At 36.5% G+C, this 25,935-nt stretch overlaps 1 protein-coding gene across 1 annotated transcript in view; it reads right to left on the bottom strand.

Annotated features, from left to right (window-relative positions):
• Window positions 1–23,131: 23,131 nt before the first annotated feature.
• Window positions 23,132–25,935, bottom strand: part of LOC122793166 (hemogen-like) — a 209,413-nt gene continuing 206,609 nt past the window's right edge. The window contains exon 4 of the mRNA XM_044060982.1: window positions 23,132–23,605. Coding sequence (XP_043916917.1) covers window positions 23,499–23,605 — 107 coding nt within the window. The 3' untranslated portion in view covers window positions 23,132–23,498. The remainder of the gene's footprint in view (window positions 23,606–25,935) is intronic.

Here is a 25,935-nt window from a genome sequence, read left to right as displayed (position 1 = left end):
GAAGGATTTCCTGACTACTGTGGCGATGTGATTATCAAAGGAGAGACTACTGTACACCTGTGTCCCAAGGTCTCTTATCACACTTTTGGTGTTAAGTAGACTACCGCCTATGTGATAGTTCATGGGTACAGAGTTTTTACCAAAAGGGATGACAATGCACTTTTTGGCATTGAGCTTGAGGCCATGGCTTTGACACCAGGCATCTGTCTCAGTGAGGCCCTTTGGTAGGATATCCACAGCATTAGGGGTTTTGACTATGGCTCCTAGTTTGCAGTCATCTGCGAACTTTGTTAGCCAAAGACCTTCTGTGTTAGCCTGTACTTCAGAGAAGTAGATACCAAACAGGAGAGGACCCAGGACTGAACCCTGTGGTACTCCTCTTGTCACTGGTCTGAAGCTGGATTTAGAATCTGCTACTTTCACAGTGTGGGTTCTGTCAGTGAGCCATTTGGGAGGATGTTGGGAGGTTTTTCAGTTTGGCATTTCCTAAAAAGGCACTATGGTTTGGCGTTTCTTGTTAAGACTTCTGACATTGAGCAGGACCACCTTCAGATATTACTTCATATGTTAAGTTGGGAGGTTTATCAGTTTGGCATTGCATAAAAAGGCACTATGGAGATGGAAAAGGTCTTTGCCAATATCCAAAAGCCTACAGGGGATAAGTGTAGACCATCCATGGCAAAGCAGTGTGGTCTGTCAACAATGTCATCCTAGGTCGTCAGATATTGTGCCCCCTTGGATTGACACCAGAAGCTAAGCCAATTGTTACAATCGATCATTTTCTGTTGATAATGTGACATCATCCTTGAAGAAGGCAGTATGCTGCTCAGTGTTAGGCTCCTACTTGCCTGAGACACATAATCAGTGAGTTTGACCATGCCTCATTTCATATAGTCAAGGGAGTTGTGTCTCAGGTCCTTAACACTCACATGGCTATGGCAGAGTCATCCTGGTATCTGTGGTTCAATGACCTGACTGGTTTGTGACTTGACAAATCCTAGCCACAGAAAGGCACCAAATGCCTCACTCCTCTGATTGCTTTTTACAGGCTTCAAGGGATCCAAATATTTCCTTACTTGGATGACCTGCTGATTCAGGCACCCTCTCCATTGGTCCTTTTACAAAATATTCATTTTACTGTTTCTCTTCTTCAGAGACTGGGGTTCACGATAGACTTCAAAAAGTGCCCCATGACTCCTTCTCAGGATCATGTTTTTCTGGGTTGGATGATTCAGACGGTGCCAATGCTGGCATCCCTTCCTCTTCCAAAGACCTTAACTCTCATTTCTTACTTTCAAACTTCTTCTCCTGGTCTCCATTACAGCCAGGGAGTTTCTGAGAGCTCTGGGTTTCATGGCTTCCACCATTCTGATGCTCCATGTGGCCAAACTTCACATGAGGAAGTTCCAGTGGTTTCTGAAGCTGGAGTGGTTTCAACATGCGTATCCTCTAGACTTTACAGTCCTTCTTCTCCCTTGTCTCAAGAAGGAACTTCTGTGGTGGATTCTGCAGTTGTCTCTGAATCCAGGACTTCCTTTTTATCCTCCTCCTCCCTCTCAGGATCTGTTCACAGATGCTTCAGATGTGGGATGGGGAGTAATGTTTAGCTCCCTGAGGGTTCAGGGAGTGTGGTCTCTCATCAGCAGAAGGAGCACATCAACGTCAAAGAGATGACAGCTCTTATGCTGGCTCTTCAGGCCTTTAATCCTCTTTTCTCTCTGGGGACTCTCAAGGTATTCACAGACAATACCACAGTTATGTTGTATATAAACAAATGGGGGAACAAGAGCTTACCTTCTTAGCCGGTTGGCACTTCTAGTATGGGATCTGGCTGTCAAGTATCAAGTAACTCTTCAGGCAGTTTATATTCCTTCAGGTCAGAACATTGTGGCAAACACTCTCAGTAGGTCCTTCACTCAATCCCACAAATGGATGCTTCACAGGAATGTGTTTCTGGACATTGCTCACCAGTGGGGTACTCCTCAAGTAGATCTCTTTGCCTATCCTCTGAACAGACAACTTCCTCTGTTTTGTGCCAGAGTCCCAGGTCTTCTGGTGTGGAAGGTGGATGTCCTCTAATTTTCTTGGAAGGGGATGTTTCTTTATACATTCCCTCCCCTTCCTCTCCCAGAAAGCCTGTTCCTCCTCCCTGGGATCCTAATTTCCTTTTGGAGAAATTGATTCAGGCTGCTTTTGAATCTGCTGTTTCAGCTTCCTTGCAACATTGTTCTTGGAAGACAGTTCTTTTGTTAGCTCATACTTCTGCCAGATGGATGTATGAGTTGCAAGCCCTTATAGGTTGTTTGCCTTTTTTGATATTCCATGAGGACAGGGTGTCCTTGCATACTAATACTTCTTTTATGCCCAGGGTAGTTAATGAGTTGTCACTTAATCAGTCTATTAATTTGCCATTTTTTTCCCCTCTCCATAATCTGACTGTGAGAGGATGCTGCATACCTTAGACATGCATAGACAGCTCAGATTTTATTTGTATAAGACTAAAGCTATCAGAAAATCTGATCAGTTGTTTGTTTCCTTTCATCGTAAGTCTTTAGGATTAGCTGTTTCCAAGCAAACTATTTCTATGTGGATTTCAAAGGCTATTTCTTTTCGTTACACTTTTCATGGTGAGGGCCTTCCTTCTTCTGTAAAGGCTCATTCTACTAGAGCTGTGGTTTATTCTGGTGCTTTTTTTCAAGGGCTCAGACACTAATTCTATTCTACTGGGACTTCTGTGCATGCTTTTACCAAACACTACAATCTGGATGGTATCTCCAGATCTAGAACTGTTTTTGCTAATGCCATTCTGCAACACCTCTAATGCTGCTTCCTTCTCCCAGGTTTCTTCTTGAGCTTTGGCACTCTCCCATAAGTTATGAATACTGCAGCGGTGAATGTAAGGACATAGTACAGTTGTGTAAAATTATACCATAACGGTAAATGTCCTTGTCTTCACCGCTGCAATATACACTCCCTCCCTCCATCCCCCTAGTCTTTTTTCCTTCCTGGATGTGCAGTTTCTCTTTGATTTTCCTTGGACTGTTGTTCCTACTGAGGCAATCAATTCTGAGGATGGTATGCCTGAACGTCACCTTTATACCCTATGCTATGCAAAGAGTGTTTAGCTGACATTCAGTGTACCTTAAAGCAATGGTAGGCTTTGGTAGACTGTCCGGATGGTGTGCTCCACAGCAAGGAAACCCATAAGTTATGAATACTGCAGCAGTGAAGGCAAGGACATCTACCATTATGTACACAACTTAGTGTCCTCTTCTTAGACTCCTAAAACTTGAGTTGCACTCTCCTTCATGTCTTCCAGCCTGCTAAGTGCACACTCCAGTGCCAAGATGTGTCAACTCTTTTTTTCCATCTAACCACCATTCACTAGAAAGCCTTCTGCACATTTTTTGTATTCTGCCATAGTTAAATACACCTCCTGCTCTATTTGCATTACTTGTCAACCAGCCAAGTAAGATCTGAAAGATCTGGGATAAGTGTTTTTCTACTGAGTTTAATATGATATTTAATATGATAGCTGTATAATTTTTGTGCTTTTGGTAATCTACCAAATAATTGTTTGCAGTTCGCTCTAGTGTCTGACAGTTAGGACACAGGATTAAGCCTATAATCTTTTAACAAACTACTTTCTGTAGTACATAATTGGAATCTCTCAGCCTCCATTTCCTACTTTGTGAGCTTGAGTTAGTTACTTATCCAGACAGCGCTCTGTGGAGATTGGAAATTTGGGCTAGGCACTTTAATGGTTTTCAACTGCATGCCTATTAACTACAGCTTCAGCAATTCAATGCCCAACCTTGAGGGTCTAATGTATTTGGAATGTATCCATATCTGTGTAATTAATTAAACTTGATTTAAAATTTTAGAAAGCACTCCTTTCATTCCTGATTTTGGCACCTACCAATGGCAACTGAGGTCACATCTCCATATTTGTTAGGGACTATATCACCTCTAGACAGATTCCCAGAGACCTACAAATGGAACCAAATCAAACAAAGTAAGACTAACTGTCAGGTTATAGCCTATTACAGGACACAGTACACAATTTATATAATCTGAAAATTATGTAAGGTTCATAAATATACTTAATGAACTCCCTATAAACAAGAACTCTGTTATTTTGGGAGACATGAGCAACCCCTCAATAAACTAGACCACCTATATATCCAAAGTAAGATATGCCCAAAAGTTCTTAAAATGAATAAATAAAAACTTACTGGATCAGATTGTTAATAAACCAAGTAAAAGACATAATATTGTTGACCTGATCACTAGGAATGTCACATCCTTGTGCACTATTCCCTTGGTAGCTACTTCTCTGGTTAAATCAGACCATAGACTAGCATCCTTCACTTTCTAAATCTCTAAACCCACTAAAATTAATATCTGAGAATTCAAGGATCACAAAAGTACTAATCTTATCAAATCCTATGAAGAAAATGTACATATAGCAGTATCACCCTAGATGTTGTCACAGCAGACAGCTGCACAAAGAAGTTCTGTGCTTACTTAGATAAATGTATAGACCTGGCATTCACAACCAAATCAAATATATAATAGAAATTTAAAGAAAATCGCCTCTGGTGGTTTACCAGCATAAATTCTACAATAAAGTAAAAAAAGTGCCTTAAATTATACAGCAGATCAAATGATCTTCATATCAAGGATAATATCAAAAAAATGACTAAACAACTGAAAAATACTTTTAGGCCTACTAAAGCACTGTATGAACTTATGTTAGTACATGAAGCAAATTTACATCATGAAAGTAAAAAAATAACACCCAAAATTGCCCTAAAACTTATTCACAATGGCATCAGCTATTCTGATTCAGTATACCTTGCCAACATACTAGCAAACAAATATTATGCAAAATGCACCCCAGATATGAATATCCAAAGCCCACATACCCAAGAAAAATACCTCATACTCCCCATTGTCACTGTAGAACATATACTGAAGGTGTCATCCAAGACTAAAAATGCTTCCTCCATGGGACTTGATAAATATACCAAGCCGTTTAATAACCAATACTAAACAATCTTTGGAAGAGGCACTCCTTAAATTGCCTAACCTGAATTTAGCCAGGTGCTTTGTCTCTGAGGTTTCGCACACAGCAGCTGAAATGCCACTCCACAAAGGAGGCCCCACCACTGACCTTAGGAATTATAAGGCTATCAGCCTAACAAGTCCTATTTGCAAAGCCGTGGAACATATTAAAAAGTAACCTGATAAAGAATGATATAAAAAATTTTGCCAGGCTAGACACACAGCAGTTTGGGTTTGTGAAGAGAAGATCCTGTCTAATGAGTCTGTTTAACTTCTTTGAAAGAGTAACAAAGGCTGCTGGGAGCATTCAGGATGTCTATATGGTATACCTTGACCTGGGATTGCAAAAGATATTTGACACCATATATCACTGTGCAGTAAGATGGATAGCAAATTGGATAAAAGACAGAATCCACATTTTGCAGGTAACAGGTATCTCATCAGACAGTATGATGGTGGTGAGAGGTGCCATGCAAGGCTCAGTGATGAGACCTCTTTTGTTCAGAATTTACTTTTCTGATCTCCAGACCATGAACCAAGAACTCTGGCTAACCAAATTTGCCGATGACTGTAAACTGGCAGTCATTGTCAAGTGCCCTTCTGACACCCAAGCCCTTGTACAAGAAAGTGCAGTTGTAGAAGAACTTACCATAACTTAATTTGCTCAAAAAGATCACTGTTGTAGTATTGATAACTTATGACATTTATCCTGCCAAATATACCATTTATACATACATCAAGTCTGCAAAAATCTGTTTGGTTTTCCATTTTATTTTCTTTGGAAACCATGGACGGTGGCTGAATGTGATAAAAGTAGCAATGTGTATATACCAGAAGATGTGCATAGTAAGAGGTAAATGGAATGTAGCACTTAAGAGAAGGAAGGAAGGACAGGAAGGGAAGGCAGACTTAAGATGGAGGATAAACAAATGCTATATGTTTCTGGATTAAGCAAGGCCTTCTATGAATCTGTGGGTATAAGAGTCAGGAATCTACTTTGGATAGTATAAATAGCTGTAGAAAAAATAAAACGTAAAAGAATGAAAGGGAAATAATAACAGTAAAAGCATAAATGAGGTTGTGATGGTATTTGCGAAACAGAAAATATTAAGTTAAACAGGATGTGTTTATAAACATTTTGTGTGGAACTGACTGAATCGATAATGCAAAGATAGAGTGGCTGACTCAGAAGTAAGCAAATGTACAGTTCCATGAGCATTTAGCGGAAATAGGCTGGAACGTCCTATAAAGCAATCCAAGACTGATATCACATAGGGAGATGAGTATGGTTGAATGGATGATGAGAAGTAACTATGGGGATGCATGGAGAAGAGGAGGCAAATATCAGAGGTACAACGTGAATAAGGAGTAACAAAGAAACTATATTCAGTGGAAATAACTGGAATGAAAATAGCATATTGTGGATGCAGATATTAAAAATCATGTAATGATATTGAAGAATATTGTCATTAAGTAGCAGTTTAATTCTGTAGCTATAGTGTCAGAGGAGTGCCAGTGCTAACTGGGTAATGGATTTAGATTTAATGAATAATCTGTGAATTCCTGAATTTGTATGAGATTTAATGAATAATCTGTGAATTCCTGAATTTGTATGGGATTTAATGAATAATCTGTGAATTCCTGAATTTGTATGGGACACTTACTGGATTATCTTTGTGCAGAAACTGAACATTAGAGTGATGCCTGAAACTAGATTATGATAGCTGAAATAAAACAATGAAGCATTAATTGACATGGTGCAGATAGTCCTCTTAGACATAAAGTAAAATACATTTATGGGTGGTTGTTATTGTCATTACTATTTGCAATCTGCGAAAAGTGGTTCAATGCAAGCATTATAGGCAAGTCCAACCAGTTGGTATCCAATAGTTCAATTAAATTCAGCTCGAGCCTAAATAAATCCAAGTAATTTTATTTGAGTCAGACGAACAAAATAGGACAAGATGAGCGCTTTCACTAAAGTTTAGCTTCCTCAGATCTTTACATTATCCAGTGTAGATCCGTCCCTTATATATTACAATCATTAAATACCAATTACACTAATTGGGCAATTACATAAAAGAGGAAGAATAACACATTAAAAACATTTAAAATTAATATATCCAAAAAATATTATTATGAAAGACATTGTTGTACAGATATAGAGCACACTACTGTTTTATATATCAGAGAAATCTAATTGTTAGAGACAAAAAGTGTCTTTAAACATAGTAGAAGCTTATAATTAAAACAGTTTTGCAGTCATTCATATCTAAGATGGACATATTCTATTTGGATGTAACGAACATTAAAAACTTCGAAGAAGAACTTCACTATACTAAATGTCATCAGTAATTACTGACTGGAGGACTCTTATATGAATATTGTTTCTAAATGAAAAAATGGTCATATAGCATATTATGATAATGAGTTACTAGTTCAAACACCTAAAATTAAAATATATATGGCATAGAGTTGTTTAATATTATTTAATATTAAATTCTATATTATAAATATGAGTGTAAATATGAATGAAGAACATGAATACATTTAAAAAGATTGCATGGATATTATACTATTCAATATTAAAAAATCGAACAGAAGAAGTGCTATGGCGGAAATAGAGCTCCCGTACAAGCCGAGAGGTGAATACCGAGGCGACGGAATTATGGAGAATCTACCAGTGCCCGGAGATGAACATCGGGGCTTGGAAGCTACACGTATGACCAGAGGTGAAAACCGAGGCAAGGATGCTATAACAACACGTTTTTTGAAACACCTAAATGGAACATCCATACTGACGTGGTTTTTTGAGGAGAACAATGGCCGTACCGATAATGCAGCAACAACGGTAGACATGGACAAGCTCCACAAACTTCTTGGTGACATTGAAAGAGACTTCTACAAACTCAAACGCCTACAGACACAAAGGGTGCATTTTGAATTTTGCCTACAAAATAACATTATACCACGAGGGCTCAGGGTATTCTCAATGCCCAGTCAGGGAAAGGACTACCCTGAGCTATTGGCATTATGGCAACGCATTAATATTGAAACCAGCCGTAAGTATTTGAGGCTGTTAATTGAATTTTTCTTACCTGAGGAGAAGTTATTAATAGATAATTTAAACGCCAAGCATTGTGAATTATTTAATGACTTTCCTGAGGATATTGTTAGTACTTTATTTGATAATATCTTAGATTGTATAGCAGCATATGAACATAAGCTTTTTCAACAAAAAAAGACAAAGGTCTCTAGAGATTTCAGGGACTTCAGAACAGGGAATGTCTTTACTTGGCCGAGGAATGTAATTTATGATGAAAACACTGCTAGAAATTCACGAGCAGTTACACACACGAATGATGAAATAATTACTAATGGGAATAATCAGAATGATACTAGAGCTAAACATAATAATGATACCACTAGGAGTGTCCTCTCAGACATTGATAGGGTGGTGGGGAACACAATACAGACGAATAAAGAACTTACATCTAGTAACATTATGGCTTCACACATATCAGAGAAAGCCATAATGAACCCACACACTGCTAACAGTAATGTATCAGCCCTACTGGATAATAATATTACAGTTGAGAAAGATAGAACCACCATATATAATGATTCTTCAGATGTTATACATCTAACACATGAAGGTACCTCTAACAATTACAATTTATATCCCACAGTTAATATAGCAAATACCAAAAGTAATGAGAATTCTACAGCCACACCTGTAGTTAAACCTAAAATTAAGGAAAAGGCTGCTACTACAGCCACCAGCATAGACCTGTCTTTCCCTTTAGCTATACGTCAAAACAAGGACCAGAGAAGGTCCAGATCAATGAGCAGAGGGAGGCAAAAGAGAAAATTGTCGGGGGAATCCCTACACCATACAACTATAAAGAAAATGTGGAACAACAACCACAAAGTTTAGTTTTTAACCTATCCAGTTTTGAATTAACAAATGACGGTATTAAGCTTTTAAATAAAGGATTAAATTTCATTCCCCATACTAATAGTTCTGTCATTGATACAGTCAAGGATCTTAAGGTATTTTGTCGTAATTTAATGTTGAAATATTTGTTTAAATCAAAAGATGACTCTGATGCTTCTAATATTCCAATTAATGATAAGAAGACTTTTAGTTTTAAGAATTTAAGTGACTTCATACCGAACAACCACCCATTAGTTGAAACCTATTTTAAATTAACAGAAGAAGAACTTCACAAATTTTATACAAATAAAGAACATAGTCAAAAGAACAGGAGAAAGTTTAACAACTTAACATATGGTGAGAGGGCCAGTTTAAATAAATTGAAAAATGATACTAGTATTACTATCAGACCAGCGGATAAGGGATTTGGCATAGTGATTTTGGATACTGAACATTATATATGTAAAATGAATACAATGTTACAAGACAAATTTTATACTACTGAGTGCATGGACTCTATTACTAATATGTGTTCTTATGTTCACGATGTCCTAACAGACATCCACAAAAGTGGTTTAATTGACAAGAACCTTTATGATTACCTATACATACACACACCCACCATTCCAATTATACAGGGTCTACCGAAGATCCATAAAAACAATACTGACCCACCAATGCGACCAATAGTTTCAGGGAAAGGTTGGGTGACCAAACACATATCTGTTTTTATTGAGAAACATTTGAGATGTGTTTTAAATGACAACCAATATGTACTCCGTGATTCTAAGCATTTTTTAACAGATTTATATGATAGACTTAAGAATTATACAGCTACAAACGAACTAATATTAGTTACACTTGCTGTACAGTCATTATTCACAATAATTCCGAATGAATTAGGATTAACTTATGTTGGATGCTATCTCAGAAAGCATAGTGAATATTCTGAAGTTCTTATCGATCTTATAACACATTTTCTTGAATTGATTTTAGAAAATAATGTATTTGTGTTTGATGGCAATTTTTATAGACAATGTGAAGGCGTAGCTATGGGCACACCATGTGCCAATAGCTACGCCAATATGTTTTTAGCATACTGGGAAGAAATAATATTGTTTAACAACCCCATGTTCAAATCCCATGTGATTTTTTATAGGCGTTTTGTGGATGATTTATTTATTCTATGGAATGGTGATGTGAATCTTCTAAAGAATTTTATTTTACTAATTAATAATCTAACTGAATGCCTTAAATTCACAACACAGTATAGTATGACCAGAATTGAATTTTTAGATCTATTTATTGAAAAACTGCCATGTGGGTTAATCAATACAGGAATCTTTAGAAAGAACTGTCATAGGAATATGCTTCTGTTTAGAACTAGCATGCATCCCATATATGTATTCAAAAATATTATGAAAGGACAGGCTTTAAGGATGTCAAGGATGAATTCTAATGAAATGGGCTTAGAAAGGGACTTAAATGACTTGAAAAACCAATTACTAGCAAGGGGTTATAAACTAAATGAAATTGTTGAACATTTAAATATAACATCAGAAGTAAGAGAAACAAGAGGTGCACCTTATTTTGGTCCAGCTAACACAGATATTAAAACCACTAGTTTTATTCCCAACAATGTCAAATTTTCCACCTACTATACCGGAGACAATGATGAAATTAGACATATTATAAACAAATACTGGGATGTCTTGACTATTGATGATGACATAAAAAGAATAGTAGGTGAAAAACCTATGTTTTTATACAGAAATAAGATGAACTTAAAGAGGATTCTATGCTATAATACACATAGAACAGATATGGATACCACTAGCTCTACCACGCCTTGTGGTAGCTGTAACTTCTGCTCATTAATAAATGAAGATCCTATTTTTGTACACCCAGATTCAAATAAGGTCTTTACTATTAAAGCCAATGCTAACTGTATGACACATCATGTCATATATCTAGCTGTTTGCACAACATGCTCATCCTTCTACGTGGGCAAAACCAATAGATGCCTACGGGATAGGATGAGGGAACATTGCTATAGCATTAGAAAGAGAAACATCAATAATGCTTTAGCTAAGCATGTCATGGAAGCAGGTGAACAACATACTTTTACATTTAGGGTCCTAGAAGTTATATCACCTAATTTAAGAGGAGGAAATATAAGATGCCATACTGAGAATAAGGAAAGTGGTTGGATAATTTTATTTAGGGCAGATAGGGGACATGGTCTGAACGAGAGGGCCTCGATCAAACCATATTTGAGACAAAGGAGACATATTAAATAATAATACATTAAGTATATATTTTTGCCACATTACTGACATTTAACCCAGAGCCCATTATACACCACATTTCACATTATTTCATTATATAGTCATATCCATGCTGGTCTCATTTATTGATGGAACTCACCTTTATATATATTTATGTGCTCTTCCTTCTCACCACTACATATTCTCACATATTTATACATTATTGTTACATATTTATTTATTCATTTATTTATATCCAAGTCATACACATTTATATTTATGCCACATTCCATTTATTCACCCATTCATCCACTTTCATACATTTATCAAATATCATTAATTATTATTAATATATTTATATTCAACATACATCATTCATATATTCATTTTATATGTTTTTATATTCCCCTTTATATTTATTCTCATACATTCATACACTATTGTCACATATTTATGATATTCACATATTTATTATTTATTTATCTATTTTCTCAGTCATATACATTTATACTCATGCCATATTCTATTTATTCTTTCCTCCACTTCCATAGATTCACCAAACATTACCATCAATTATTCACACATCTATATTCAATATACAACATTCATACATTCATTTTACATGTATTTATATATATTTTTTTTATCTATATTTATAATACAGATTTTAATATTGAATAGTATAATATCCATGCAATCTTTTTAAATGTATTCATGTTCTTCATTCATATTTACACTCATATTTATAATATAGAATTTAATATTAAATAATATTAAACAACTCTATGCCATATATATTTTAATTTTAGGTGTTTGAACTAGTAACTCATTATTATAATATGCTATATGACCATTTTTTCATTTAGAAACAATATTCATATAAGAGTCCTCCAGTCAGTAATTACTGATGACATTTAGTATAGTGAAGTTCTTCTTCGAAGTTTTTAATGTTCGTTACATCCAAATAGAATATGTCCATCTTAGATATGAATGACTGCAAAACTGTTTTAATTATAAGCTTCTACTATGTTTAAAGACACTTTTTGTCTCTAACAATTAGATTTCTCTGATATATAAAACAGTAGTGTGCTCTATATCTGTACAACAATGTCTTTCATAATAATATTTTTTGGATATATTAATTTTAAATGTTTTTAATGTGTTATTCTTCCTCTTTTATGTAATTGCCCAATTAGTGTAATTGGTATTTAATGATTGTAATATATAAGGGACGGATCTACACCGGATAATGTAAAGATCTGAGGAAGCTAAACTTTAGTGAAAGCGCTCATCTTGTCCTATTTTGTTCGTCTGACTCAAATAAAATTACTTGGATTTATTTAGGCTCGAGCTGAATTTAATTGAACTATTGGATACCATCTGGTTGGACTTGCCTATAATGCTTGCATTGAACCACTTTTCGCACTTTGCCTAACTTTTTATACTTGACTTTTATCTCTTTTCATGGCACGAGTGCGTTAATCCGTTGGTTTGAATATTTTACGTTTACTATTTGCAATCTACTTGAAGACATGTGAGGAGCTGTTGTTAAAATGTATAGTACCCCTGAAGTGGTATAACACAGGATGGCTATCAGGAAAGAAGTTATGATAATGAGCCTTAAAAAAGTATAAGATGATAACATAATGAATGCAGTATTTTAGCAGATAGTAGAATTACTTTCAATATTCATAATTAGTCCTATTTCTGAATAGAAAAGAATATGAAAGGTAATTTATGATGATACATTGAAATGCAAATTTATTTGTGGATTGAAGTATGCATACTTTGTAGTAATTGGCATGCACTCATTTGGTTTCTTTTCTTTTATTGTCCTGTAATTTTTTTAGATTTTGGTTTATGTAACATATTAAGTTTTACTTGTATTATTTGTAGAACTATGTGATATATTATAGCTGGTCTAATAAATAAAAGTAAAGGTGACCTTAAATCGGTGAGTTGCTTGGCTTTCTAAAAGGCCGATTATGTCTGTTCATCCAAGTTGAGTTCTTCAAAACTGTTATTATGGCCGTGCAGTCCATATTACCTATCTGGACCTTGCCAAGGTCAGTGATAGCATTTCCTATGCTGGGATTATTGACATCTCTCCCCACTTAATATTACCTCATAAACAAATCACCAGCTAGCTAACTGGTTGTCTAATAGAACCTGTACTGTTAAGGTCAATGGTATTTGCTTTTAACAGAAAAAAAACATCACCAGTGGTATCCCGCAGGGCTCAGTCCTGGGGGCCTTTCTTTTTTGTATACATTTTTTGACATAACAGCTGATATCAAGGAACTCTGGCTAAGTTTTCTTATTGCAAACCATGAATGGTTATCAAATCCCATTCTGATGCTCCAATTCCCCAACAAGGACTGGAACAAGAAAATACAATGTATATTAATTACGGGCTTATTGTTCAACACAAGAACTACAGCATCATTTCCTTTGGTAAATCTAACATCACTACTGCTTACAGTGTAGGTAACCTTACATTGAAATCTGGCACAGTTATCAGGAACTTGGGTACTTATGTTGATAACAAACTTCTGTTGGACTACCACAGCTCTGTTGTGGTTAGAAAATCCTTCTGCCTTGAACAAATTGTCCTTTATAACATCTCCTCAAAGTGCAAAGAAGTTATAGCCCTACTTGAGTTTTACACTGTTATGCCAGTCGCTGAATATAATGTTGCCTTTGCCATGTTCTTCTATAAGCACCTAAACCAACTTAAGAGATGTCAACATTCCTTACCAAAAAGTTTTTAAGTCTTACTGCTCTGATACATCCAAAGTCCTGTCTCTCTGCTCAGTGTTGTACAGGATCCTGAGGTGATGATCTTTGTTTAGCATCCCATGCTGTGAATGAACCCACATCCTTTAAAATCCTTGTAGTCAGAAGCAAACCAAACACCAATTCTGAGACATAAGCTTCAGCTGTCATATTAGTAATGCCAGTTGGCATGATAGGGTGCCTAAGCCATCTGAATAAATGGATGTCAATTTAAATTTTTCACTTGGAATATGTGAGGAAATTCTTCTTAATGCGAAACACTATTAATAGCTTTGGTCATAAACTTAATAAATATCCAATTAACCTATAAGAGTAAGGAATTAATTATAAAGTTTATAAGTATGGTGGATATTTTAATAGCTGTCTTTAATAAACTGTATACATACTCATTATTGACAAATGGAAATGCTGGTCCAAACTACCACCAGCAGAAGATTATAGGATCTCCTTTCAAAGTCTCATCTGAAGAAGAACACATTAGAATGCATACCCAGGCCATATGCTGTACCAATATGTCAGTGACTTTCTGTTACAGTACACAACCTGATATTGTCAGTTCTGCATTAGCAAAAAGAAAATTTGATTTCTCCAGTAAAGCTGCACATTAAAAACTCATTGTTACATTGTTAAATCAAGGAGGTAAGCCCATTGCACTGCTCTCAGCAATGGGATCTCCAACCCAAAGTCTAAGAGCTAACTGTATGTACTACCTTTGAGGTCCTTGTAGCTCAAACTTGTACTTGCAGGGAGAATAATTCAAATTACCGCAACCTCTAATATGGCATGCATTTCTCCTCAATTACTGCAATGGCACCTTACTTTTAAGGATCACAACTGTGGTCCTTGTAGGAACTTGTGTCAGCATTGCAAAATGGATTGAAGTATCTGGAGTGAGGATAGAACCCACAATTGTCTAATCTTTTGGCACTACAGGAATGTATGCAGTAGGTTACTGAGGCACTAACACCTTTATTTAGTTATTTATTGATTGATTGATTGATTGATTGATTGATTGATTGATTGATTGATACAGACATTTGGTAATTGTGTAAGTCTACATGAATAAATGACAAATACAAAAAAAAAAAAAGCAGGTATATGAAAGGTTGCTTTCTTTCTCTACTGCTGCTCATATTTTTACGTAGAATAAGCAGAGCAGGGAGGCTAAAGCAAGTATGATGGCTGTATCATCAAGTAGAAAGGAAATGCAATAAAAGAAACTTATTTTGCTGGTTTGCAAAATGAGCATATATGTCTAAGGAAACAATTCCTAACAGTATGGTAAGCCACAGTTGTTGTCCACTGATTAAAATCATGCAATAGAATATAAAGAGAAATTTGTTCATGGGAAAAAAATGGGAATGATGTGCAATACACTGAGATAAAATAAGTGCAATAGAAAGGTAGTACATATGATGACGTATCTTGAAGATAACTCACATGTAGTGCCCACCTAGCCCTGCCAATGATAAGTAGGCAACTTCTACTTAATATTTCGCAGTGGTGTTGTGAATGTGAAATGAACCCTCCTCCCTGTTTTGTAGCACATTCTCTGGACGCACAGCTAAAAAAAGTGAGGAAAATGATAAGTAAGCATGACATGTTAACTGATAACGGTGCCTTTATGAAACACTGGTCCAACCTTACTGTAATTTGCATAATAAATGTATGTGGAAAGTCTGGCTCCATGGCACTAAGAGAGAGCGATATGACTGTGACCCAGATGACCAGGATTTGATTAGTATTCCCACTGCTGACAGGGAGGGTTAAAGGGTCATAGAGCACTTGCCTGTCCTGGAGAGAGGCAGGTATTTATCTGCATTCTGGAGACACAGGGTGGTGCAGTTTCGACTGGTGGAGACTGGAGAAGCCACAGATCATCCCATGGGATGGGATGGACAGGCTGATTGGGAAAAAAAGCTCCTTTTGGAAGTGAGGGGATGCTGTCCTGCAGACAGCCCATTGCACACCCCTCCACAGCAACTTGAGGGATGAATGAGGTTAGGTATGAACAGAAAAACAGAAAAAGCTTCACACAACCCCTAATGGTTGCCGTAATGATGACCCTTCTCCATCAGCTGTCACAGCCAAAGATAATGAATGGACTGTTAGACTGAAATAAGGTGTAAGGGTCATCAGGCATCTGTACAAAACCTGCAAAGAAAAAAAAATACAAGAAAAGTGTTGCACTCCTACAAGTAGACAACATTAACAAACATACAGCATAAGCACTATGGTGTATCAGTGATCCAGAATCACAACACAATTTCCTTTTACAACAGCATAACCACAGGGGATTGTAATCAGATCTCTGAGCATAGCAAAAATAAGAAATGGATTTCAAGAAATTCACTATAAGACTGGAGTAACGCAAAGCTCTACAGGTGAAATTTGGCATTCATGTCATGAGCAGATAAAAAACTGAATTATGATCAGAAAAACCCAATCATAATTATTTTTTGTACATAGAGCTTTAACTGCACCGATGTATAAGTAGTTACAGAAAAAAATGGGTAACAGCACAACATGTTTTACAGTTTTGAAAGCACTGCCTTAAAGACAATGGCAAGAAACTCAGTGTCCCTCAAGCATTATTGAGAGAATGAGTGAGTTTAAAAGTTTCAGACAGTCCACACTTCTGCACATTGCATGAGACAGTAAAGTGTATTATGGTTTTCAAGATGTTTTACCTTCTTGTTGCTGTTCTTGAGCAACTGTCATTGGTCAATGTTATGCCCCAGTGTGAGACTAGAGCTTAACAGAGCTAAGAGATGCTTAGCAAAATGCTGTTAAACGCCCTTCATGTGTCAGAAAAATGCTTAAAAAGTATATATTTTTTATTTTTTTGCCAAATCTGTAGCACTATCTTTGAGTTTATTATACGTAATTTTATGTTGCTTATTCAAAATGTGATTATTCGGACTGAAATCATCTAAAACCTTGGGATATTGCCACTCAATACAGGGATAATCACAAGCTTGCAAAACAAAAAAAAAACATATATTTTTGCAGCTGGATGTCCCCTGCCATCGCCTAACATGGGAGCAATCCCCCAAATCTACCATCTAATATATATATATATATATATATATATATATATGGTTTACCAAAAGAAGGTTGAACCTGACCCCATCAAATGATGGGATCATCGACCCACTTCCACAAAACTGACAATGTCAAATTCCGACATTGTTAAAATATGACTCGCTGTAAACCTCAGAACGGGCTTTAACATGGGTCGAGATGGGGCTAGATTTGTACTTCGACAATGTCAGGTTCGACATATATATGTGTGCATTTGTATAGACAGATAGAGATGGTTCTGTTTAACTTTGTTGAACCATATTTTGGTTGACATCTGTTTAATTGACACAATAACACAATTTGGTCGACTAAGCAGATGATCAACAGGCATGAGAGATCAACACTCCCCTGGTAGGAGAATATACCCTTTTACTTGGGGGGGGTGATCTCTGAGTTAAAATATATAATTAGCAGGTAATGTGGGGGCACAGGGTGGCTTGCCACATGCAAAAAATTATGCTTTCTTTGCTTTTTGTTTTTTCAAGTTTTTCATGCACTGATATTAATTCTTGGTGCACACATAGTAGCCTGTTGACATGCATAATCTCAATAAATTTGATTCAATATTATACAAGTTGACCAAAGTATGGCTCGGCAAAGTTAAATATATAAACATATATATCTTCAAAATCACGTATTCTCGATAGACAAGAGGGAGGAAGAGAAAAAAAAATGCACTTCTCACCTTCTAGCTGTTTTCCAAGTCCTAATCTCCTTTACATGACACCAGCGATCTTCTGATGCTGACATTCCGAGCTGGCTGCTAACAAAAGGTATGTTTCCCGTAACTGCTGCCCTCCACATACTACCACTAAGGTCATGTTCAATGTCAGCTTAGGTTGCCACTGACTTTTTAAGTTACTCTCTGCACTTAGTCAACAATTTAGCTCCCATTAAACAGCAAACTTATTCTGAGTGAAAACTGTAAGAAACTTAACAAAGAGTCCATATTGTATTTTATTTCCAGTTTCCTAAGCAGAATATTTCAGCGGTAAACAGAATAAAAGTCTGTTTCATTTGTACTAAAATACAGTAAGAGCACAGCTGTGCATCTTATTTCCAATCAACTTCATTGTCATAAAAATGTTATTTGCCTAGGGCTGAGGCTCCCATTGATTTTTGTTTAATTTCTCACTAACACTTTAGTCACATCTCCATTATGAATCTGTAAAATCTGCCAGTCAAAGTCAAGAGTGTGAAGGAATTCAGACGTGTGTGAGATGCACTGACCTCCACAGCTGTCTAACATCATACTATTAAATGTAAAAAACATTATTTCACTGTAATGCAAATAATTTGTATAGAAGTGGTCTATTTAGTTCAAGACTTCATCTTTTTTTTGTAACAAACTATCTGACAAGAAAGCACTTAAAGCAGAAGGCAAATGAATTAAATTCTACACAATCACCACTGCCTTTTTCCAGTTGTATGCAATTAAGGTAATGCCTCAGCACCAATTGGCCATTTGGAACAATAATATAACAAGAACTGGTCTCTGTTTCCTCTTTTGTTCTTTCTCAACTTCAGAATATTTTTTTTCTTGCAGGTACTTGTTTTAATAGCATTTAACTTATTACATTTTACTAAATGTAGTACATTCTCCTGTATCTACCAAACTGGCAAGTAGTGTTTTTGTTGTTACTGGATGACTAGCAAACCAAGACAGACAGGCATTCTTGCTGCTTTTTCTTCTGTAATTGGAAGTATATAACCACATCAAGGCACATTTTTCATTTTTTATGACATTGTAGGTCTTGTTTCCCTTTATTGTTTCTTGGAAGGCATGGGTCAGCTGGCTTGCCCTTCCTAATGTGCTTTTCATCAGTCAGCTGACCGCTGCCCAAATGCTGCTGATGCTTCCACACCCATGTCAGAGAATGACTAGGACAAAATATGTACCTATGGGCCACAGTATCCACAAAGGACAGTCCTGACATTGTTACTTTTAGAGACTCTTACAACCTACTATTATGTGTCTAATAGTTTTTCTGAGATTATGTTATCATAGCTATCAATTATTATGTCATTTTCAGCATACTGTACATATTGGAACTCTATATACAGACAGCTATGCTCTCACTGCAGAAATATGTTAAAACACCAAAATCTTCAGAGATAAGATTTTGAAGTCATATAATAATTGGTAGAATTTTTATGATACCCTCCAAAAAAGGTGTCAACATTTGTTTATTTATAATTAGTTTATACTTTACATGAAAAATGCATTTTACTAAGCTTTACCTGAAGTTGGACTTCAATGTTCTTAACTGAAAACTCTTGCTAGAAACAGTTTGCTTTTAAGAAAAACAGGATATAGTTACTAGAATTAATTCTTTGTAAAGAAATATTGCTATTAATTGTAGTACATAATTATTTGTTAAAATTCATCAGATTTGTGCAGTAAGAATTTATTTAAATGGATATATATATTGCATATAGATGCGTATAGCTATAGTGTTGATGTTAAATGCAAGAATACAATGTTTCATGCTCTGAATGTATATTTCATGTAGAAGATGGCATTTCTTTTATGTCTTACAGGTCTTGTGTTTAATTTATGTTGAACCATTTCAGTCACACACACATGCACACAAACATGCCCATATATTTACAGATACATGCATTCAGTCTTATAATCTTTCCCATTGCCTTTCATATGATCCTTATGGACCACTACTTTGTCATTGTGAATGAGTTTGCTTGGCTGTGAAGCTATCAGTTAAACCATTTATGATTACCCAAGACAGGCAAATTGCATCAGAGAGTACAGTCTAAATATGGTCCACTGGAATAGGTAATGGCAGTCCACCAATGTTCTTGTCAAGAAAATCTTATGGACTAAAGCAGCAAAATAGATGTCAAATTTACACTTAAAGATGATAACCGTTATCTTGGTATGCAGTGAAAATGTAGTTATGGTACTTTACTTCAGTAATTATTAGATCTTCTACAGTGGACAAGAATCTTTCAGAATACATAAATCAGACATCATAGTTAACAAACTGGTGTCAAAAGCAGTGCTCATTTATAACCCAGAAATGAGGGAATGACTTCAAGAAAAGTTACTCAGTGTTACAGTGACACAAGTTTATGTTCCTTCTACAGATACAGAACAGGAAGAATTTGACTAGTCAAATGAAGATCTGCAGAGAGAATTTGACTAGTCAAATGAAGATCTGCAGAACCTTCTGGAAATAACACTAAAAGGATAATTATCATAAGTGACTAGAATTCTAAAGCTAGAAGTCAAAGTGCAACTGGAATAATGGGCAATGTTGGCCTTGGAGTGCAATATGAAGTATATCATATATTAGTAGAATTCTGCCAAAATAATTCACCAGTCATACCAAATTATTTTTATTCATCAACATAAGAGACTGCTTTAAACATGAAGTTCACCATGTGGTCAATACCAAAATTTGAATGATTATAAAAGTGAAATAATTCTACACAGCCAGCAAAAAAACAAAACCTGGAACCGGCTGTGTCCCAGATAATCAGCTTCTTTTGTAAAGTTGATAATTAAATTAAATAAAAGAAGAAAAGCCTCAAGACCAAGTGCATAACAGCACAGCAGTATTACAAATGAATAAGTAGTGGCAGAAAATAACAGATTTAAGGGATTAGACCTGATGGATAGAGTGCCTGCATAACTATGGACAGAAGTTTATGACATCCATGAGGTAGCAATAAAAAACATTCCAAACAGAAGCAAGATTAAGAATGCAAGATGGTGGTTTGCTGAGGCTTTAAAACTGGCCATTGAAAGAATGAGAGCAAAAGGCATAGGATACAGGTAAATATGTCAAATTATCACAGAATAGTAAGACAAAATAAGGAAGTATATTCAAATGAGCAATGCACAAAACTAGAAGATAAAATGGAAATGCAACAGATCTATTTAATATTGGCAATATTAAGTGAAACTTCTATACAAATCTTACCATGAGAAAAGACAAAGATGGGAGGGACCAAGCAGAAGGTATTATTAAGAAATGCCAAGAGTATATAGAAATATATAAGAAGGACCCTAACTTCACTGATACATACAATATGTTCTCTGATCTAGGGCCTTATATCCTGGCTACATGAAATGCTTTAATTCCAAATGAATTATTTAAAATTCTACAAAATTATGCTGTTACAGTGTTACTTGGACTGTACCAGCACATATGCAAAATGCAACAGTGGCCATTAGTTTGGAAAAGGTTAATCTATATTGTAATCCCCAACAAAAAGATCAATGGAAAACAGTGCTCAAGTTATCAAACAGCTGCACTTGTGCCCAAGTTATCAAACTGCTGCACTTATTTACATGCTAGCAAGATAATGCTCAAGATCCTGCGAGCTAGACTCTAGCAATGTACGCAAGCATGACTCTAGCAATGTACGCAAGCATGACTCTAGCAACGTACAATGCAAGAACTATCTGGTGCACAAACCGGTTTTAGAAGGAACACAAATACCGAAGATCTAATTGTCAAAATCAGCTGGAGAGAAGAGAAAGCAAAGGAGTTCCATAAAACTATTTAATTCTACATTATTGACTACTCCAAAGCCTTTGACTGTGTGTACTATAACAAATTATGGCAGTAACATTGTAACATGTTTGTAGAGGAATGGTTTGCTGATTGTGTTGGCCCATGTTTGAGCAATATTTCAAGGGACTATTGATTTGAGGATCTTCTGGCCTCCTCTGGCTATTGTTTGTTTTGGGGTACATGGGATTTAATTTCTGGTCTGAGTAGAATGGTGAACATAATTGTGTCACACAGTGAATTTGTTGCACAGTTTATTTTATACCTGAATGCTTTTTTTTAATTAGGCAAATTTTAAATATTGGTTTATTGCATTTATTTGTCTTGTAAATTTCGTCAGATTGATGGTATGTTAAAATATCATCTAATATTTGTTACATATTCTATTCACTGTATTTTTCTATATACAGTTACTTCTCTTTATATTTGTAAAGAACCTTAGGGCATAATCTAAAGTTGAAACTGAAGGGGCAAGTTCTTAGAGCAAGGCGGATACAGTACCATCTGACTTACCTCCTGGGGAACCTAAATGCAGAGCAAAAAGCAATAGAACTGAATAGGGAATAACTGACTGGTTCGGTATTGAAAAAGAAGTGTGATAACACAGTCTATTGTCACCCCACCTATTCGATTTATATGATAAATGTATCGTGAAATATTTGATTAGACGTGTCAGATGGTATCAAAGTTGTGTGAATTATTAAAAACCTCAGATATGCAGATTATACCACGCTTATGACTGAAAGCAAGGAAGAGTTGAAGAGCGTTTGAAAATCAGGAAGTAGAAAATCTTGCTTACTGATCAACATCAACATTAAGAAAGTAAAATTATGACATGTTGCCCTATCAAGTTTTTGCAAACAGATGGGGAAGAAATGAAGCAAGTCACAGATTTTATTTTCCGTAGCTCAAAGATCTCCACACACAGTGATTGTACATGCCATGAATTTAAAAGATGATTGCTTGCTGGATGGATAGCTGTTGTAAGTCTAGATAAGATGTTTAAAGAACAGTGACATCACACTGCATGCAAAATCTCTATAGCCAAAAATATGTTTTTTCTAGTAGTAATATATGACAGTGAGAGTTGGACTATAAGTAAGGCTGTGCAGCGAAAAGGCATGGTACTAGAGATCAAATCCATCAATATCCATGTAAATAAACTTAGGCTGTTCATTAGGAGATCTGATAGCAAAAATAAAACTGAAATATGCTGACTACATAATGTCACGACAGAATTCACCAGAGAAGGTACTGATGATGGGAAAGATCAAAAGCCAAAGAAGGCAGGGCAGCAGAAACTGGGAGGGATAGACAGCATTGCTGAAAAATTAATAAGATTTTGCTAGAACTTAAAGAAGCAAATGTTCATAAACTGGCCTAGTGTGCTAAAGTCCCTGAGATCACAAACCATTGAAATAACTAAATGACAAAACAGCAGGAACAATAATCTTTCATAACTTTATTTTATGTTAAACTGTTTCACTTCACACAGGAATCCAAAACAATAATCTATGTCTAATTTCCAGAACAGTCATTTTTCTAAGTTGGCTATAAAATACAGTTTATTAGGTATGTACATGAAGACATATTGCATGATAGCTGTTACCAAAGTACTGAATCCTTTGACCCACACTTTGGATCTAACAAAGTCAGTGTTGTACATTTAAATCATGACTTAGTATCAGCTCATTGGTATTGTTAGAGTTTAAATCTAAAATTACAAAAGTACAACAAAAAAAACATATTTCTGATAACATAAACCACAGATCAGTTCACTGCTGAAGTGCTGGTCATAAATAGGTGGGATTAATCCAAGCTGGAGTAAAAGTGATATGCAGGTTCTTCCACATCCTCTTCAGGAAAACTGAAATCATCTGTATTGCCAGTCTGTTGAGGATATCCTAATGCTATTACTTCAAAAAGAAAAGAAACAAAAAAAGATTATAAATAAAATGCTGTATGCAAATTCTTCATTTTACAGTTTCATATGTACTTGAAGAGCTGATGCCTGTTACTTTTTCATTTCTAATTCCAGTTATAGATATTTTCCACATAGATTCCTTCATATGGCTGCATGATGATTTCCAAGTCCACCTCCTACAGAAAGTGAAACTTTATGGCTTACTCACCATAACAGTAAATGTAGGAGTCCATTTATGATGTCACTGCAACCCTTATAATTTGAATATTCATCCCTTTGCAAGAGACTCTCCTCAGCAAGCCTTTTCGAAGTAACAAAATACACCTTCTAAATGGATGATAATAATGTCACTCAGTAAGGTACCAAGTGTGCCAGGTTGTCAACTCTAGCAGTCTTGAGTTCTCAGAGCTGCAGCCCTACAAGATATCTACAAGAACGCAGAAGCCATCATCTTGTACCAGCAGCAGCTATACTGAACAATAACAATGCACCTTTTCACAAATATTTCATACAGATATGGGTGCACATTCCTGGAACTGCAGCATATCAACTTCAGAACTGCAGCACCTTCATCTGATGTATATTAACTCTCTCTCCCTCTCTCTCTATATGTATATATATATATATATATATATATATATATATATATATATATATATATATATATATATGTGTGTGTGTTCACAGGTTCATAGGTAGGTACTAGGCTATCTGCCCTAAGGCATTTATAAGCCTAGCCAGAATGTGTTGGCTTTCGCTGCTCCCTTAGATTAGTTCCCTGTGCCTCTGTCCAGCAGAGCCACTGAAGTGATCCCCGGGGTAAACTTTCTGTTTCCCATCCACTCGTCAAGGTTTCTCTTGAAGAATGTTAGCGAGGAGCTCTGCCTAATGTAGATTGGAATCTTGTTCCAAAGCATGGGAAGTCTCTGGGACATGAATCTATCCCTCCAGCATGTCCTATTTATTGTTGTAGTGAGGTTTAGATCCCTAGAGCATGTGGCTCGAGGGGATATGGTTTTCTTTAGGTGGAGCATGTCCATCAATTCTGGGTCGGACATGGCCTTGCATGTCAGGCAGAGATCACCTCTGAATAGGCAGTATGCAACCGAGTACAACTGGAGTTTCTTCAGTCGAGCTGCATAGGGCATCTGTTTGAGGCCAGTGAACCTCTTGTTGAGGTACTTCTGTGGTCTTACCAGCTGTTGAAGGTGTCTTGTAAGGTACATCCCAAATGGGGCATTGTACTCTATGATGGGTCTGATGAGTGATGAGTAGAGGGACATAATGACCTCTTTTGATCTGGATGCGAACCCTTTTGTGATTAGGTGGGCCACGTTGAAGGATTTTCTAACCACTTTGGCAATGTGATTATCAAAGTTGAGATTACTATCTACTTGGGTCTCCAGATCCCTTATTACATCTTCTGTATTTAGGGGACTACCACCTATGTGGTAGTTTGTGGGTACTTTGTTTTTTCCAAAGGGATGACTATGCACTTTTTGGCATTTAGCTTGAGGCTATGATTTTGACACCAGGTATCCATCTCAGTGAGACCCTTTTGGAGGATGTCTGTGTCAGCCGGAGAGTCAATTATAGCCCCTAGTTTGCAGTTACCTGTGAACTTGATCAGCGATAGTCCTCCTGTGCTTGCCTGTACCTCTGAGAAGTATATGCCGAACAGGAGGGGTCCTAGGACTGAGCCCTGGTAATGCCACTTGTAACTGGTTTAGTGTCGGACCTAGCTCCCGCAACTCTCACCATGTGGGTTCTGTCCATAAGCCAGTTGGCAACCCATCTTGTGATGTAGGGGTTTATGTTCAGGCTGGTGAGCTTGTCTATAATACCAGAATGGGGAATGGTGTCGAAAGCCTTTGCAAGGTCTAGGTAGGCTGTGTGTACCACCTTTCCCTCATCTATAGCCTTGGTAACTGTCTCAAAGAAGTCCACAAGGTTTAGGAGGCATGATATGCCCTTAACAAAGCTGAACTGGGTATGGTCCAGTGTTTGGAGGTTCCCAATGTCTCTGTTAATAAGTTCCATGATGATGCGCTCCATAGCCCTGCAGACCAAGCTAGTCAGGCTTATAGGGCGATAGTTCCCAGGGTCTATTGTGGCTCCACCTTTGTGGAGTGGAATAACTGTTGCTGTGCACCACTCTATGGGTACATAGCCTGTAGAGAGGCTGAGTTTGAACAGTGTGTTTAGGTGAGGGGTTAGTTCATCTTTGAGCTCATGTAGGATGCAGCCTGAGACACCATCCGGTCCCATTGATGCTGTGTTTTTGGCTTTGGAGTGGGCTGTTTTAACCTGAGTGTCTGTGAG

This window comes from Protopterus annectens, chromosome 2.part0 (assembly GCF_019279795.1).
Source record: "Protopterus annectens isolate FY-2018-M chromosome 2.part0, PAN1.0, whole genome shotgun sequence".
NCBI lineage: Eukaryota > Metazoa > Chordata > Ceratodontiformes > Protopteridae > Protopterus > Protopterus annectens.
This window is presented reverse-complemented; position numbering and strand designations above follow the sequence as displayed.